This window comes from Daphnia pulex, chromosome 1 (assembly GCF_021134715.1).
Source record: "Daphnia pulex isolate KAP4 chromosome 1, ASM2113471v1".
Classification (NCBI taxonomy): Eukaryota; Metazoa; Arthropoda; class Branchiopoda; order Diplostraca; family Daphniidae; genus Daphnia; species Daphnia pulex.
Window position 1 is genome coordinate 6,495,740 of NC_060017.1, and position 12,225 is coordinate 6,507,964.

At 39.2% G+C, this 12,225-nt stretch overlaps 1 protein-coding gene and 1 long non-coding RNA gene across 8 annotated transcripts; one reads left to right on the plus strand and one right to left on the minus strand.

Moving 5' to 3' along the window:
* Positions 1 to 145: 145 nt before the first annotated feature.
* Positions 146 to 3,087, plus strand: LOC124188273. The gene is made up of 5 exons (XR_006872263.1): positions 146 to 442; positions 722 to 835; positions 1,299 to 1,513; positions 1,830 to 2,052; positions 2,474 to 3,087. It is a non-coding gene; the product is annotated as an uncharacterized LOC124188273 (long non-coding RNA).
* A 3,087-nt stretch (positions 3,088 to 6,174) lies between these two features.
* LOC124210548 (protein CREBRF homolog) lies at positions 6,175 to 11,525 on the minus strand. Of its 7 annotated transcripts, none has more exons than XM_046608698.1 (13): positions 11,217 to 11,525; positions 9,760 to 9,978; positions 9,341 to 9,695; positions 9,079 to 9,267; positions 8,931 to 9,017; positions 8,463 to 8,844; positions 8,082 to 8,396; positions 7,866 to 7,967; positions 7,577 to 7,793; positions 7,332 to 7,508; positions 7,185 to 7,258; positions 6,971 to 7,117; positions 6,175 to 6,894 (listed from the first exon to the last, which is right to left on the minus strand). In XM_046608698.1, exons 2-13 carry the CDS (start codon positions 9,939 to 9,941, stop codon positions 6,800 to 6,802), a joined length of 2,322 nt encoding a protein of 773 aa, XP_046464654.1. In that variant the 5' UTR covers positions 9,942 to 9,978; positions 11,217 to 11,525; the 3' UTR covers positions 6,175 to 6,799. The 7 variants fall into 7 exon arrangements, with proteins under 7 accessions (XP_046464654.1, XP_046464666.1, XP_046464688.1 ...); XM_046608710.1 differs by having other exon boundaries at positions 7,866 to 7,922; positions 11,217 to 11,452; XM_046608732.1 differs by having other exon boundaries at positions 7,866 to 7,922; positions 9,416 to 9,695; positions 11,217 to 11,439.
* Positions 11,526 to 12,225: the final 700 nt, after the last annotated feature.

The following is a 12,225-nucleotide window of genomic DNA, read 5'->3' on the forward strand; positions in this document are numbered from 1 at the left end:
TCCCAGATAATCACTTATTACCAGAGCAATGGGCATGGAGAGGTGCTCTCTGTGCTTGTTTCTTTGAATTCAAATTTTTTGAAATTTTTTTGTATTCTTAGGCGATTGAGTTTCGTATATTGGCAACGCCGCTTCTCATTTCCATGAAAGTACGTCTGCTGCTCGTTGTCGTTAGAATTCTGAATTCTCGCTGCCGCTGGTCGTAAGCTAAATAGTCGGTTAGGATTTCATTTCAGCCTGTGCTAAAATGTTTCAGCAATGAATTCTTTGATAACCGAAATATCCGTACACATTAAGTGTTATCTTTTGTTTCTCGATTCCCTAATCGTCATACCTGGGTGTACGGCTACGTTGGTCACTTTAAACGTGGTTGCAAGAAAGCAGTTCAATCAAGGAAATGTTAGAAGCATCCCAAGATTCGGATTTTTCTTCATTTAAACAGGTAAGGAACTGTAACCCCAAACAATAAAAATAATGTAACCAGTGAGTGCTAAAAGAAATGATCTACTATAGATCACGAGGCTGTATAGGTGTGATAAATTTATGTGATTTGCATTCCAAGATTCTCAACAATCATGCGAGCAAGAAAACACTTCAAGCTTGAACTAAACACCCCATAATTTAATAACATACTTCAGTGTTCAGTGGTTCACAGAGTGCAATCTTACTTACTTATATCTAAAGTTGTGTACTAATGTTTCTTTGATAACTTTGCATTTAGGACTGTCTCGAGGCAACAGCGGAGAAACAATGTCTGAACATTCCTTAGCTTACTAAACTAATTGAAACATCTAATCAATTAGAAAAACTTGACTGAAACAATCAAAGGACCATGGTAAAGCATTTTTTCTAATTGGATATGTAACTATTACCTATTTCAATTTACATATAATTAAGGCTTAAACTCCAGAATGAATTACTATCAAGTGAAAGAAGTGGCTATTCAAAACCACTTTCAGTACCCCTAGCCCTATCAAATATCCTTTTAGTGGCTTAAATAAGGTTATTAAGATGAAGAGTGACCTGCTTTCATTTTTGAAAGTATTGCTATAATCTAGTCTAAATTTAATGTTCTTTGATGTGTGGTTATGCACGGTTTCTTATATTTAAAATCACCTAACCGCAACTCTTTGGCATCTGCTAAATGGTTTGATTTAATTTAAGAAATTTAGAGAAAAAAAAATTGGAACAGCATTTTGATGTTTTACTTCTTTCTTTACGTTAACTTGTACTCTCTTAAACATAAGATATTCATTAATTTGTTTGTTGTTTCTAATTACAATTTCTCTTTTATAAAGATTGAAAGGAATCCAGCCGTCCCGTTCGTGAATGTAAAGACTGTTTCCTGTCACTAGGTGGCTAAAACTATGTCCACTAGTTGGCGCGATGTCAAAGGCACCGAGCGAAAAGGAAAAGGTCTGGAGCTGGAGCTGCTGTACAGATTGCCAAAATGTCGTCTCTTATTACCGGGTGAACGTTACGTCACATGCAGAAAAACTTCAGAACAATTAAAGTAATTGTGGTAATTATGTCGATCGACTTTCAAACTGTAAGATTGCAGATTTAAGCAGCTGTTACTAGAGGGTAGATCTTTTTGCTTGTTGTAGAATTTTCAGTTAAGACTGAGGCTAGTTTAATTTCCAGCGGTTTGAACTATGTTATTTTTAAGTTGGAAAAAAATTTGACAATGTAGATTCCTTTGTAAGATTAATTAATAAGAATTACTTTGAAATTCTGAGGGATTGTGTAGTTACTTTGTCATTTTGTTTCTTCACATGAGAATTTGTTCTTGATAGTAACCAAGTTTTGTCTGGGCTTCTTTGTTGCAGTCTAATGTGGACATGGATTTGTTGCAGCCATCCAGTGAAAGGTGTGATTAAATTGAGCTGTTAAATGCAGTCTTTGGTGCCAATGTTGTCCTGGAGTGTGGGAGAGTTCCATGCTTCAAGTCTTCTGGGATCAGCCATATCTAAGTTGACGCTGCATCATTGTGCATTGTGGTTGCCGAAATGTTGGACATCTTGTAGAACTGCAAGAAGCCTTCTTGAAATGGTAATTTGATAAAAATTTTAAGTTCTAACTTGGGAAGTATCATGCTTGGACTACTATAATTGCTTACATTGGTTAATTTTAACATTTGGGGATTTCATCATGTCAACAACTCTTTCCTTCGATCATATGCAAATTGAGTTATGGATTGTTTAAGGGGAATTTGTTAACAAGATAGGCAGATACTGTAGAAGAATGTTTTTGTTTTGCTGCAGAGTACACTACAAATTTCAAATGAATTTGTATTGAAATCTTAAATGAGTAATCCAGTTTCATGTAAATTTTTGTTTCAACTTTAGTTATCAGATAGTGTTGCCATAGAATATTTGAGTTAACTCCATTTGAAATGATTTTATTTATATTTTCTACAAAGTTTCCATTGATGCAAACATTAATTTCATTTTGGTCGTTTATGTTTATGTAGCATTGATGTTGCTGTCAAATGCGGCATGTTGTTGCAGACTGATGGTGAAGGATTTTTTGCATCGAGTTAAACTTTTGCTGTTCCTTGGTGCCGGACTGCTGGTGTTGTGCACAGAAGTTCCATCTAGATTTAATTGTCATTTGTGTCTATGCAGTTAACCGTTTATACGTTGAAAAGGAACAGAAACAGTTCCTTGGTGTTGAATCGCTGGTGTTGTGCTACAGAAGTTACATCCTGTATTTTGTTTAATTGCCATTTGCGTCTATGAAGTTGATCGTTTATATGTTGAGAAAGAAAAAAAATAGTGATTTTGGGGAATTTTCACGTTGAACAAATAATAAACATGCCTTCGCGAATGGGAAACCAACGAGGAGGAGATGGGGTGGGGGCATTTGATTTTCATTAACTCGAAGAAGTCGTGGTTTGTTTTAATAAGGTAGAAATAAAAGCCTTTCTCTATCACATCCATATACCTACCTATATAACCACATCTCTTTCTAAAACTCCATAACTTCCACCAACATCCATCCCTTAAACCCCTATTACCCCACAAATGTCAAATATCTGTAATATGTAAATTTTATTGTTGAATAAATATACCATCTATGTAAAATATAAAACTCTTATTTATTCTGGAACACTTACAAAATAAACAATTCATTAAACAGAGCGTCCGGTTCAAGTCAATTTTTTTTGTGCGAGGCTTTTTAGCAAGTACTCCGCCACCCAATTTGAAAAAAAAGTGATAATTTGTTTTCACGGAAATTGCGTCAGACGGTTAAACATTTCTAATTCCACAATCTCATGTAGAAATTTGCATCTAGTCTACTGGTGCAAATTACGATTCTTTAAGCTTGATTAATTTAGGTGATGTGGTAAAAGCAATTGTGGGTAGCTAAACAATTGAACTAATTCGCTTTTTCAGAATATTTTGAAGATAGTAGATCACAACAAAGTCTAAAAACAACAAAGTGATCTAAAACCATAATATTCAGAAAAAGTGGATTAGTTCAATTGTTCAGCTACCCACAATTGCTTTTAACACATCACCTAAATTAATCAAACTTAAAGAATCGCAATTTGCACTAGTAGACTAGATGCAAATTTCTACATGAGATTGTGGAATTAGAAATGTTTAACCGTCTGACGCAATTTCCGTGAAAACAAACTATCACTTTTTTTCAAATTGGGTGGCGGATTACTTGCTAAAACTCGCACATGCAGTGTCGGCGTAGATCCAGGGAGATTACCTGGAAATGGAAGAGGAGAGAAGAGTGCGAGGCAAGTTTTACTGGGGAGCGATTAGTCACTACTAGGCTTCCGGGTTAGACTCATGACCCTCTAAAAGTTTTCGTCGGATCATGCGCCTTCCAAGTCCCCGTTCGACCAGAGCCCTCCCCTCCTCCTGGTTTCACAGCGGGTGAGTGACCACCGGCGGGCGTTGGTTAGTGGTTAGTTAGGGAAACTGGGCCACAGAAAAGAAGGGAGCCCATATTATGCACTTGTCTACATCTACATAATTAAGACTACTTCAATTAGTTTCGGAGACACCAAAAGGCATTGACAATCAACACTGTCCAGGAACACACCAGAACCACAGACGGCATGCAACAGCTTGAACTGGAAACGGGCTGCAAAAACCACATGTCATCTGTCTTGAATTTCAGCAATCTCCCTTCAGTTTCTCCGGCAAGATAAACGGCGAGGGATTATTCTGAAAGAAAATTATTTAGATAAAATGTTCAAACCAAATTGTAGCAATATCAAGGAATACCTCTGATCTATCAATCCTAGATTATCCTAAATTCAAGCCCATGTGGTAGTCATCTCTAGAGTAGCAGCATTATTTGTGTTTTCTGCAAAATAACAGCAAAGAATTAGATCTGGAGAGGATTTTTCAAGATTTTTCAACAGCAGCACAACAAACTGCAAGCAACAGTTGACTTCACAATCAACCATTCAGTTCCACTTAATCACACCTCACACCAGGTGCTGTAAGAAAACACCATAAGCAGTTAGACGACAATGTTGAAGTGTTCCGATTCCACCTAGATGTTAAACCTGTTTACCAAACTAAAATTATTATTGAGGAACAGACGTCTTGTTTGCTTTGTTATTGTTGCATTTAGGATGAGAAATTTTCTAAATTCTATGTAAAAGTGACTTATATTTATGACAGCATGTTATGATGCATATTGGAGAATAACTGGAACTTCTTTGTTGTTGTTGATGCCATAGTTGAAATTAACTACACAAACAAATTATTTTGATTACTAATAAATGAAAAAAAATAACAACACACCTTTACCTCTTTCTTTCATTGGAGGTTTGTTGTGTGCTTCCTATTGGGAGGAGGGAACTACCATAGATTTCAGATTGGCTTGACACCAAAGAATTTCGCTTACTTGATCACTGCTCAAGATACACCAATAAATCGAAGAGTCTCAGAGTAATAAAACTGTATGCTTAACCTTAAGCTTTTGGTAGTTGAAGTTGTGTTCAATAGGAAATATTCGACAACTTAATGCCAAAACTTGGACTGCCAATGACCCAATAGATCCATAAATGCAATACCTAGACCCTAGATAAGACAAAAAAGCTCTTAAACACACATTATGTAGTGAGGAGTGTAAATATAAACTATGTTGGCTGTAATAGTTACAGATTTACTTTCATGTGATTTTCGAGTTGATTTTGGTCCCAAGAAAAAAAACAAAGAAACGAGAAAATTGACACGGAATCCGACATAAAGTTGTTGTTCTCCTTCGCCATGAGAGGCGAGAAAGACATGCTCTAGCCATCTAACGTCGCGACTGACAATCACTTTTGATTTTCTACACCGAAAGTAAGCGATAGCTACTCAACTATTGAATTGACATCAAATTTGATTACATTTCTGTATTCCTCGTGAAATTTGGGGTCGAAATGAACTGCTTATAGAAAAAACTAAAATTTGGTCGAAATCGAGATTTTCCCTTTCGTTTCAGGGAAATTCACGATTTTGGACGATTTTTGGATATTTTCTACTGACGCATGAAAGCGAATGGAAATTTTACGAGGATCTCAAAAATCAGGTTCTTTTCGACGTCAGATCAATAGTTGCCATACCATAAAACTCTTTATAAAGCGGAAGTACGGAAAGATTCAATCAATCGAGGATATGGATTGGGTTTTCACAATTTTAATAAATAAGCTTTGTTCCTCAACTAATAATCGTTAATAGTTATATGAATCATGCTTGAAAACTTAACTTTAACTTGTTTTTAGAAGTTTTACGAAGCAATCCGCGAAGAAACTAGATACACAGAGTTCTTCAGTGAAATTCAAAACAAATTGATGGCGATGGCATCTACCGGTAAACGTTTAAACGAAACGCTATAATCAAATGAATTTCACTAGCGTGAAAAAGAATGGTAGACGGCGTGAAAAGAGTTTTGGACTGTAGACGAACGTAAGGATGCAAAGAGAACAAAAAAGGCGACCGACCACACCACTGAAGTATTAAACACGAGGCACGAAAACAACTGATAGTCTGAGTGTCTGACACTCGGGATATCGACTGAGAAGCAACTCTACAATGCAGAGTGCCAGAGTCTATACTAATCAGCATTCCAAAATAGAAGTGGGTCCTTTTCGCATTTACACGTAAAAGTTTAACAATTGAAGTTTTTTTTTTTTTTGAGAACGGAAGATTGTCTAACTTTAAACCAAATAATCATTGTATTTCTTTGTATCGATCTCATCTACAATTTCCGCTTCGCAATTTCAGCGACAAAGGTACTGTTCATTGTTTACAATCGCAAAGAAAACCAACAGGGATCTAAATTTTTGTTATCGTCATTACATAGCATGATATATTCATGGCGAAAAGAAACGAGAGGAGAAAAGCCGCAGCATGTTTTGCGTGGCAAAGTGCACTAACGTTTCAGTACCTTCCCCTGCGTCCTATCATGATAACTTGGCACGTCATGATGATATCTGGACGTCTCTTTTCCCTAACGCAACCACAGACGATACATGAAAACATTTACCATTGATATACATATATACATAGCTGATGTATATGTCCGTATCAATGCTTATAAAGCTATAGTGTAAACAATATAACCAATAAAAAAAAGCTGATACAGTTATATATAACCAAGTTAGAACGGCAACCTCAGGACTTTCTTCGCGAGCTATTTGATGATTTAATTCGTCTCTGCATCCAAGGCAAATGAAATCTTTCTTTGTTTCTTTCTTTTTTCCTTTCGTTCTTTTTCCAATTTCAGTTCCACCATGCAAGATAACGACTACGATCGGTTTTATTTTTTCCTTTCAATTTTCTTAGATTTCGTCCAGTCCTCCAGATGGCTCACCGGCTTTGACTCGTTCTAAAACCCGGTTGACAAAATCGGTCGAATGGCCGGCAATTTTCACTTCTGCATTAATAACAAAATTAACAGACAAAACTTTTAAATGTTGGCGTCCGTGACCCAAAAATTTAGTCACTTTTACTTGTAAGAGTTTTGGCGATTCGTTCCAACCGAGTCGAAGCATCCTGACCCTGTTGCGCAGTAGCGGAGGGATTTTGAGCCACGATCATGACATCATATTTAGCAGTAATCATGAGTTTCGTTTGAGATATAGCTGCCATAAGTTTCCCTGTAGAATATTAATTCAGAGTTAAAAGATACCCTTTAACAGTGAGGTATTTTAAATTGGTTATTACGATGTTCCTGTTCCAATCCGTATAGTTTAACTTTGTTGGCTTCATGCTGCGCTTTTTTCTTCAAACGGCACGCTCTGTAATATGACGCAAATACATTTGTTGAATCTTTTTCGTTTGTTTGTTTTACAACATTTAAGAGCAACAAACCTGGATGCCAGTTTATTTTTCTCCTTTCTTGATTTGGGCCGAACAGCCATGGGCAGTTCACTAACGGGGGTCATGTCATTGATAAGCCGATTGAGTTTGTCCAGTTCACGGCCAATGCTGTGAAGTTTGCGTGGATTTGGTGTCAAGTCGTTGCCATCTCCCCGCCTGGCTTTCCCACTATATTAATAACAATATTATGCATTAAAATTATGATTTTATTTTCTGGTTATGAAAGGATTTCGAACCTGTGTTTGATACCATCGACAGAGCAGTACGGACTAAAAACGGGGTCTTGAACCTTGTTCAAAACATGCGGGTCGACTGTCTCTGGAGCCAGGCTGATTTTGTGCCCTTTTGGGCCTTTGGCTTGAACGTTGTACTGCCAGAAGAATCGTTCCTTCTTTCCCGACGATGAACCTGCATGGGCTTCCCCTCGTCCCTCCTCATCACTGCCTCCCGAATCTGGTGTCGAAAAGAGGAGATTGTTGTGGTACGGAATGGCAGCTGCAGCTGGGCCAAAATTAGTGAACATACCTGAATCGGAGTCGTCGAAATCTTCGTAATGATCCGAATCGTCTTCCGAATCGAATCCTTCATCGTGAGAAAAATCAAAGGAACCAGGACTCAGTATTCCAACTTGGTTTCGATAAAAATAGCATCACGTTAATTTCAACCATAATACTGTTAACAAGTGAGCGGTGGAGGAAATCCAAAGACCCTTGTGCAACACTTGTCTCAAATTGCACATACCAGTGGATATGGAAGAAGCGGAGCCGTGAACTTCTTCCACCAAAGAACTGGTAGAGAAGAGTCGATTGCGAGGCTCTCGCCGCTGCCAGGTGCTCGACTCGCCAGGGGCTGCGTTGCCACCAAGAATCGACGGACCAGGAGCTGAACTCGAAAGCCTAGCAAGGAGTAAAGGATTGGTTGCAGCCAAATTGGGTCGGGGGATGCTCTGGCCGCTGCCTCCTCCCGATGAAGACGATCCGCTGTTGGAAGTTCTTTGACGAGCTCCTCCCGAATATGTTGGACGTTGGGTAGTTGGTGATGGGGAATGGCTCCCTCCTATAATTACCCAAAATGATTCTTATTCCATTTTCTGAAAGATGATTTTTCAAAATTTGAACGAACCTGTGGGATTAGGAGAAGGTAGTCGACCAGGTGAACGAATGGACAATAATTCTTGGAGAGCACTATTGTTTGTACTCTTTTGAGGAGGGGAAGTCGGGTAAGGAGGAGGTGGCTTGACTCTACCACCTTCTTCGGTTCGTCTTGTCAGTTTGGATAGAGTGACGTGACCAAAATTGGCCGGAAGGCTAGCGGAAAGTGGGCTAGTGACGGTTGTGGAACTCATCCCAGCATTACTCTCCACGCCAGTCAATGAGAAAGGTGTACCAGCATTGGGAAATGGCATGTCAACCGAAGGTAATTGCTCTAAATCAAAACCCATCTGAGATGTACCCAGCTGAGAGTAATCGTCTTCGTTGGCCATTCCGGACATGATATTTCTGTTCTATTTTCAAAATAAAAGCAAATTGCTAATTAGTTTGTTGTTGTTTTTAAACTAGGAATTTTATCTTTAAAGAAGTAAATTTTTACTCTGTGTAATTCAAAGTGGGACAGACTAGGCGAAGCGGAGAAAGCAGCGTTTAATTCCGCCATCCGGAATCGATCCGCACCCACATTCTGCGACGTAAAAATAATTTATAGTAATTATTTAAGAAACTAAAATGGTTAAAAATGTTACATCTGCTCCATTGAAAGGTTTGGTGTATCTTCCGGTCATTTGTGTTGGCATGACAAAGTCGTCGAAATTGAAATCCGTCAATAAAGACTCGTCATTGGCATTCAGCTCGGCCAAAGTTGGACCTTGAATCAAATCAGCCTTGTCCACCTGGAAGATGTCATCCTCCTCCATTGGGAACATGGAAATAGCCTATTTCAGTTTTGTGTAATAAAAATGAAAACAAAAAAGAAAAGAAAAATCAGTTGAGGAGGGGTATACATACTTTCATCGTCTCCAAGTCCGTCTCTAGATCGGTTAGCTCCTCTTTAATAGACACGGAGAGTGTCGGATTACTAACGGAATTGAGATGTTGGTGATGGTTGTTGCTGGTGCCGGAGAGGAAAAAGTTTCTCAAATCAGGACCCATGAAAACCGATTGGCCCTGTGATGGTGTGTTGAAGGGCGTAACGGGAAATGGGACGCTGTTCATAGTCCGTTGCATTTGAGATGGACCTCCCCACATGCCTCCCGCGGGACTGCTGCTATTCCCCACTTCTTGCTTGATGGATGGATAGCCCAGCATCCCGACGCCTCCATTTCGATTTGGTATGGGCAAACCGATTGGAGAGTGGACGTATCTTGAAGCAATAAAACGTGAATTCAAATTCAAATTTTCTAACATTTCGCTATGCAATAATTTACCTGTCATCTTGATCAAATTCTGGTTCTTCTTTGATAGGTGTATGCACCAGTGATGTCTGCATATCGTTGCTACAGTCACCGGCCATAAGAATGTCATCTAAATCAAACAGCACGGATGGATCGAAGATGCCGCCTCCGGCCATCGGTCCGTTGCCCATTCCGCCCCTCGGGGCCGTCGTCATTTTTCTGTTTTTGGACTTTACCTATACGTAATAGATCCTATTTTCAAGAAAATAAAAATTATATCATTAGTTAGGTATTTAACCAAATAATAAAGGGCCAACGGGTTGTAAAAATGTCGGACTTCCTGGTTATTTTTTAAAAAAGATAATCGATAAGATCGATGGCGCAAGGCATTGAGAAATTCCTCAATCGCGGAAGGGCATGGAACGTGAGATGCGCGCGCACGTTGTTGTTGGTGTTGTTGTTGCGTAAACGAGTTGGAACCTTGACAGCTTTTGGGTACAACTCTCACGATACAAGGGCGTTCCATTTCAAAGAATTTCTTTCTCACTCTCTGTGCCGTGACATTAGTAGAGTTTACTTAAAGGTCTAGACATGTTAATCAGAATTATTACCTAAGCTAACTTATCTACACACATATGGGCGAATCTCTGATCTAGCACAATACCGGGATTGTTGTGGGCGTGGTTTAAGGGAATTACACGCGCGTGGGAAACCTATCCAGTGGAAACAAAAATATATCATGGAAAATAAGAATTTCTTCGCGTGCAATTTGTATACAAGTTCATTGTTGATTTGAAATTGCTCTAGGCATGCCGTGAATCCCGACGTAGTCAAGGTTGAGAAGGTGGAGCTCTTTATTGAACAATCAATGGGGGATGTCGTGAAAAAAAAGAACCACAGATACACGCGTTACGATATCCACCATGGTACATACACATGGATGAAAATGGCAATGTGGAAAAATTAATTTTCAAAATAGAAAGTCCTTGGGGCCTTGAGCGGGCCAAAGCCCTCGCTCAAGGTCGTACGACCAAGTTGTTTACTAACCCCCCTCCTTTTCGTGCGCAAAGAGGGAATGGAAAGGCAACAAAAACAAATCAAAATGGCCGCGGGACTGACTGTGCCATTTCGGCCGCCAAACAAAGTTTTTTTTTCTTGATGCAAGTTCAGGGGAATAGAAAACGATAACAACTCGTGTGTTTCTCTTGCCATGGTGTCTCTTAACCGAGAAAAAACCCAAACACAATTGTTACGTAACCAACAAATTGATATTGTTTTTTCCCGCCAAAAAAACAAAACAAAATTTCATTGAAACAAACTGGTTCGAACCAGTTTGCCTTCAGCCACACTTTACTGCTGCCTGAAACCCGCGTGAGCATGGCTACTCCCGATAAGGCCCCCCCCCCCTTTCCTCCCAAACATTCCCTCCCTCCCCCCCCACTTCTCCCATGCCACAATATTTTCACAAAAGTTTTCTCTCAATTTCTTACCTGGGTTGATCGACGTGTCGAAATCCAACAGCACTTATCGTTGCTAAATGTCACCTACTGAAACTCACTTGGTTGCGTCGTTGTTACGAATGTTTGTAAGACTGTTTAGAGTTTTGTTTTGGTCCAGCAAGTGCAACACATGGCTCCGCTTTTGCCCACAACGCGTTCACTCCCGAACGAACGAATCCACTGAGCGATCTTTGGCTGTCTCTGTTTTGGTCGAAACCTTCTCCACACTCCCGCAAGGTTGTGACGTCACGTGGAAAATTTTCGACCAATCCCAAGCGTTGTTATGACTGTCTACGGGTCTAACCAATGGCAGCCATTGTTCCTCCATTGTTGCCTTTTTCCAATTTTCTTTTTTATTTATTTCTTTCTTTAATCATTACTTTATTAATTTTTGATGTCAACTGTGGACTTAACATTTAAACACCCTTCTGAATATATATGTCTATTTGTATACATTTTCCATAGCAGAAAAGTATTTCAAAATCGTTATTTTCTCATCGTTCCCTCCCCCTTTTAACCCACCCACCACCACCCGATTTCGATCGAAGTTTCTCTTCGACTCTCGAGAACGAGTTTCTTATCTTGGCGGAAGCCAACACGGATAGAGAAATTAGAAACTCTTATGAAAATAACTCTCGGCTTACAAGAATTCAACTATTCTATAGCATCTAAAACGAATGTCATTTCCATCAAAGCGCTGGTATACGATTCGTACCCACGATCATGGCAGCAAAAATGTAAACAAACAATATTTATCTTTTCTCTGCTGCCACCGACCAAACGTATAATACCCATATTCAATAATCTTGTTTTACGAGCGTGTCCTCTCTAACCACTTACAAGTGCTCTCGAGTGTAATTTTTCCAAATGGAGAGAATTATTATGTACACAGCCAGCCCAGGTCAATATTGTCCCTTTATCGGTTCCATCCGGTTCCAACAGATCATTTCTACATTATTGGTGAGGAAACATCACGTGGTTTTACTAACAATAACACACG

Bases quoted from the DNA above. Each gene is read 5' to 3' on its own strand.
- LOC124210548 (XM_046608689.1), bottom strand. From the start codon at position 9,941: ATGACGACGGCCCCGAGGGGCGGAATGGGCAACGGACCGATGGCCGGA. The intron at 9,696-9,759 runs GTAAATTATTGC...TATTGCTTCAAG, and splicing joins GAATTTGATCAAGATGACAG to ATACGTCCACTCTCCAATCG. The intron at 9,268-9,340 runs GTATGTATACCC...AAACTGAAATAG, and splicing joins CGGACTTGGAGACGATGAAA to GCTATTTCCATGTTCCCAAT.